Source organism: Mytilinidion resinicola, assembly GCF_010093595.1.
Source record: "Mytilinidion resinicola strain CBS 304.34 unplaced genomic scaffold BDZ99scaffold_29, whole genome shotgun sequence".
Lineage (NCBI taxonomy): Eukaryota > Fungi > Ascomycota > Dothideomycetes > Mytilinidiales > Mytilinidiaceae > Mytilinidion > Mytilinidion resinicola.
Window position 1 is genome coordinate 322,115 of NW_022985465.1, and position 6,000 is coordinate 328,114.

At 29.1% G+C, this 6,000-nt stretch overlaps 1 protein-coding gene across 1 annotated transcript; it reads right to left on the bottom strand.

Moving 5' to 3' along the window:
• Nucleotides 1-1,319: 1,319 nt before the first annotated feature.
• BDZ99DRAFT_400841 (uncharacterized protein) lies at nucleotides 1,320-1,487 on the bottom strand (the record flags this gene model as incomplete). Its single annotated transcript, XM_033716191.1, has 1 exon — nucleotides 1,320-1,487. A coding segment is annotated over one exon (168 nt), but the record flags the coding sequence as incomplete, so codon positions are not given.
• Between the last annotated feature and the right edge of the window lie 4,513 nt (nucleotides 1,488-6,000).

The following is a 6,000-nucleotide window of genomic DNA, read 5'->3' on the forward strand; positions in this document are numbered from 1 at the left end:
TAGGTTTTAGGGTTATATAGTATCTAGATAGTTAGTAAGGTCTAAAGTCCGCGTTAAGGCGCGCGTGCTCTTACTATACGCGCGTGCCCTTTTTTCTTAAAAGCTAAAGTATTAAATTAAAGAATAATAGGAAATTAAAGGGTTACCCTATTATAGGCGTGTTTATAGCTATATAATATACGTATATATATATAGTTCTATTTTTAGGGCGTAGCTATATAAGTTAGCTAGCTATATAGCTAGCTTTTCCGTTGCTATCTTTTTAGCTATAAAAAGATAAAGTAGGAAAAGGTTTATTTAGTATAGAAACTATTATAAAACGGCCTTATTTCCTTTATAGTCTTTATATAGCTATATATACGTTTTTATTCTAGCCTTAAAAAATATATCGCCTCTACTATTATAGTATTATTCGCAGTATATTACTATATACTTTAGAAACTATAGTATATACCTATAAAAGCACGCAGGTAAAGGGTAATTAAGCACTTTTATATAGTACAGGTATATATTAAGCCCTATATATTCTATTTATAAAAGCGTAATAATTAAGCTTTCTACTTTTATAAGCTTATAGTATTTAGTTACCTAATTTTTATTCTATTTTATATTAAGGGCTAGTATAGAAAAGCCCCTTTATTTCTTTCTATAGGCCTTTTATTTATTTTTCTACTTTTCCTTATATACTTTCTATATTACTCCTTATTTTAAAAGCTTATAACGTATTTTACTACTAAGCCGGCTAAACTACTAAGCCGGCTACTTTTCCTTAGCATAACTAATACTATATGCGCGCAGTTAATTTATTTACAACTAGCTATAGAACTTATATATAATATACTTAGATTAGATTTAGAAGAAGCTTTTTAATCCTTTTTATATATACGCGTATTATACCTAGCCTTTCTATAGTTTCTATAGCACTATTAAGCTAGTAGAGCCCTATTTATACTATTTCTACTACCTATCTTTTTCCGTAGATTAGATGCTCTAGACACTTTAGCAGCTATATATAACGCTGCTATACTATACTTTATTATACTGCTAGTCTAGATTCGCTTTCTTTTATAACCTTTACGCTTAGTTATTTCTACTAGTTACTTTTTAAGCTTTTTAACCCGGGCTTTAATAAGTATATTTTCGTATAGTATTTCTTTAGCTCCTTTAATAAGCTTTAAAAAGCCTTTTTAGGCGGTTATTAGTAACTATATAAAGGAATTGCTTACTAGCCTTAACTATAATCTAAATTTATATATATTACTTAGGGTTTTTAATTACTATAGTATTTCTAGTAAAGGTGCTAGTAATAGGGTTTATAACTATATATTAAGGTAATTAAAAACTACCTGCGCGTTAATAGGAACTAATTTAGAGGCCTTAAAGGCCTTTTTACAGTTTTTATACGTAAATATATTAAAAAACGCGTTTTTAAAGGCTAGTAAAAAGCCTTTTTTATTAATATAGTAAACGCGTCGGCGTGCTAAGTTTTATATATATTAAGAGTACTTTAGCTTTAATAGCGAGAAGTATACTATATTAAGTAGCTAAAGTATATACGATAAATACGCAGGTATATAGAGGGTAAGGATTTATTATTTAATATAATAATCCTTAAAATCTTAGTTAAGGTAGCTTTTATAGCCGTCTAAAATTAGCAACCTATATAACCCTACCTAACGCGCCTTTATATACGTGTTAAAGTGCTTTAACTACTTAAAACTAAGCTTATTATTAGTCCAGCCGTTTTTAGAAATAGAAAGCTTCTAATTATATAGTATTTCTGCTTTTTTATACTATATAGAGATATAAACGCGTTCTTTATAGATAATAAATAGTAGGGTTATATATCCGGCAGCGCAGATGCTCTAGATAACTATAACCTACTTTTAGTTGCCTAGTTAAATAAAATTAGGCTTTATACGTTTTTCTAAACCTATAATAACCTTTATTATACTAATTATACCTATTTAAAAGCTAGTCTTGTTAAAGTTATAAATATTATCTAGGTAGACGCTATACTTAGCTATAGTCTCTTATATAAGAGTAAACCACGTGTTAATAACTTCTAGGTTTTCCTAGAGTATTCTCTAGCGGTTCTTTACCTAATTAAAAGCTATTTTAAGCTCCTTTATATAAGATATAAACTGTTAAGTCTAGTTTTTACCTACTAGTATTCTACTACACGCAGCTAGTACTTTATCTGCTATATCTGCTACCTTATATAACCGGGGCGCAAATCCTTATAAGTTTAGGTTAAGGATATATTATATAATTATATGCTCTTCGGTTATAGTAAGCTTTAGGCAGTTTAGTTATAATTAAGGTTAAAACGTAATTCTATAGAGCCGATTAGAGAGCCGCTAATATTATACGTTAAAGGCTGCTATAGCGCGTTATATAGTCCTAAATTAACTAAAAGTAAAAGCTTAAAGCGCGAGATTAATACTGCCTTCTTGCTAAAATAGATAATTACTGCGTTATTAATATATTACTGTGTAAATATAGTATTAGTTATACTAAGGAAAAATAGCCGGCTTAGTAGTTTAGCCGGCTTAGTAGTAGAATACGTTATAAGTTATTTAACTACCCTTTATACTTTAAGGTTAGTGCTATAGCCTTAACTATAAGCCTTTTTAGTATATTATACCGGCTTAGCTTATATTTAGGCGTTTTCCTAGGCTTATAGTATTTTCTAATAGTGTTTTTAATAGTGCGGTATATAGTTTTAATATACTTTCTAGCCTAGCCTGCGCGTGTATAGTTTATATATACTATTATAAGTTCCTTTAGCTTAAGCCTTAAAAAGGGGTAAAAGGTTTTATATTTAAGTATTTTAATATCTATTATTTTATACGCCCCTATAATAGTATAAAGGTAGTAGTTCTAGGCTATTTTAAGTTATTTAATTTTTACTTTACTAATTTATTCCTTTATACTTAGTATTAGAAACTAGGTAGTATACCTATATATAAAAACCGGCCTAATAACTGCTAAGTATATATACTATGCTTTTTAAAAGCTTACGCTTTATATTAATACTATTAGCCGTATAAGGGCTTCTATTTATACTATAGCCTTTTCCTTTATAATATATATATATAGGCCCTATTTAAGTTTAGAGTTTACCTAGACTTTAAGTATATAGAGCTCTATAATTAGGCCCTTTATAAAGCCTTAAATATTTACTATAGCCTTTATATTTACCGTATTTAAATAGCGCCTTATAAAGTATATAAAGTAATACTTATCCGGGGTAAATACTATACTATGCTTTTTCGCCCACTTTATATACTATATATACGCACTTTTAATTGCCTTATAGTTCTTTTCTATACTTTTACTAAATATAAAAATATTAGTATTATTTATAAACCTATAGGCTATTATATTACCTTTTTATAGTACTAGTAGAAGTATACTTATAAAAAATAAAAAAAAGATTAGTAAAAGTAAAATTTTTTATAGTATACCTATATTAACCGGAATAGTTTTAGTAATATATTTTCTAATAAAAAGTTTTATAGTTTAGTTTTATAGAAATAATTCTATAAATTAAACTATTTATTCCGGTATATATTAGACCTATAGGTTATATATTATTTTTTTATAAAATACTTTATTAAAGGCCTCTAAAATATCTAGGCTAAAAAAAAAGGTAATAAAGTAAAAGTTGCCCTTTTATATAGTTTATATTTATTCTATAAAAAGTTTTAGTACTATCTACGTAAATTATTCGGGCTTTACGCCTATTTAGCTTAGTAGGAGCATACTTTTCTTTTTTACTATTTTAAATAGTTTTTATACTATAATATATTTAAGTAGCTTACCTACTATTTCTAGCAGTATAATTAGCCTATATAACTTTACTATATTATAGAATACTTTCTAAGGCTTATATAGTACTACGGTAATTAATTTTTTATACGGCTATAGGTAGTGCCCTATATATATACACCTAGTAAAAAACCTAGCTAGTATTAGTACTAGCTATATTTTATATTTTTTAAGAATTCTATTAGTTATTTTTATAATACCCGGGGCCTTATCCAGGGCTATTTCTATTAGTATAGAAAGGATATTTTCTACTATAATATTTTATAAGAACTTATATAGCTCTAGGTATTAGTATTTTTTAATATTAGAAAGGTCTGCCTTTATAGAAAATAGGAAAAACTATTTTATAAGTATTTAGGCTTTAGTTTTATTATTTATATAAAGTGTTGCGTTATTAGGCTATAAAAAAAAAAAGGAATTAAGGCAGTAGCTATAGTTCCTTTCTAATAGTTCTGCCCTATTTAGCTAGCTTTTATATACTTTTCGGATTTAATATAATTTTATCTACTATACAGCGCTATACTTTTATACTTTTTTTATATATAGCCCTTTTCTTTCTATTATACTATACTTTATATAAAATCTAGTTCTTTACTATTTTTAATAAGTACTAAGTTTTATAGGCCTGCCTTATTTTCTATACTTTTTTAGTATACTCTATTAACTATATAGGTAATACTTATTTTAACAGCTTTATAAGTAGTATAGTTTTATTTATTATAGCTTATATATACTTATATAGGCGGTGTATAAATATATTAAAATCTTTTTTTATCTCCTGCAGGTTATTCTAAGTTTCTAGCTTATTTAGCTATATTACTAGGTTTTTTTATACTTTTTTCTATACTATATCCTTCTATAGCCTATACTATAGAGGTTTAGCTACCTTTAGTAGTAAAATATTAAACTCTATATATATAGGCCGGTAATTAAAGTTATAGTTTTATTTCTTTTATACTATAAAGGAAATTATTTATTTTATTAGCCACCTTATTATAAATATAAGGTTAATTATAAACTATAATATTCCTTTTACCTATATTTTTAGCCCTTTTTCTATAGCTAGGTTTATACCTACTTTATATATAATATAGAGGAGCTTTTTTACTTACTTTTTAATTTATATAACTTAAACTTTTTTTATAGCAAATAGTATAGGTTTATATTTCTAATAAAAATATATTCCGCTTTAGTATTATTTAGTAGTAGAGGTAGTTCCTATATAATACTATTAGAGTTTAGGTTATAAATATTATAAATATAGATCCTTTCTTTTTCTGCGTAAAAAAAAAAGGTGTTAAAATCTAGTAAGTAGTATATAACTATCTATTTATTAATATCTAGTTATTTATTAATATATATACAGGCTTTTATATATTCCTCTTCTATATATAGTAGATAGTATAACTTTATTATATATATTATATATACTATATACCTCTGCCTCTGCCTATATAGGTTTTTCTATAGTTTTTATATAGCTAGTACTATAGGTTACGGGCTGGCGTTTTCTGCCTTTTTAAGGAACTTCTTCTAAGTTATTAAGTTCTTGTGGACGTTATACTGTATAATGGTGAGGTTGTTCGGTCGTTCTAATATTGGCTTATCTCGGTGTCCTCTTGTTGTTTCTTAGCTTGCCCGTTGTCTACCTGGGTCCTTTGCTCAGCGTGGATCTGTTGGTTGGCTAGGTCGTCTTATAACAATGGTATTTGAACCTCTCCGCTTGATGTTAGCCAATCGCCTCCGCCGTACGTGGTTTGTGTAGCTAGCTGTGATGATGCTTCCGGCAGCGTAGCTAATCGGTTGGGTCGCGTAAATTGGGCGGGCTGCGTTCCACTTCCGATTCCAAATGCCTCGTTGATGGCGGGCTGGTCCTTGTCCGCTGTGACGGGTACAGATTGTATTGCATGCTGTCTACACTACAACGAGAGGGCGCGACCCCTCTCACACGCTTTCCAGCCTGGCTGGAGGACTCTTGCCTAAGCTCACCTCCTAACCCGGCCTCGAGGACTCGGGTGGACAAAGCCCTCCTCCTACGCCCCTGCACCAGTTTGCTCCTTAAGCCCATGTCATCCTCCTCTCCTTGCCTGTTCATGGACCGACACGCGCATCCGTCCTCTCGGGCTGTACAGACAGTGTCTGCTGTCGCTGCCATTGCACACCTCG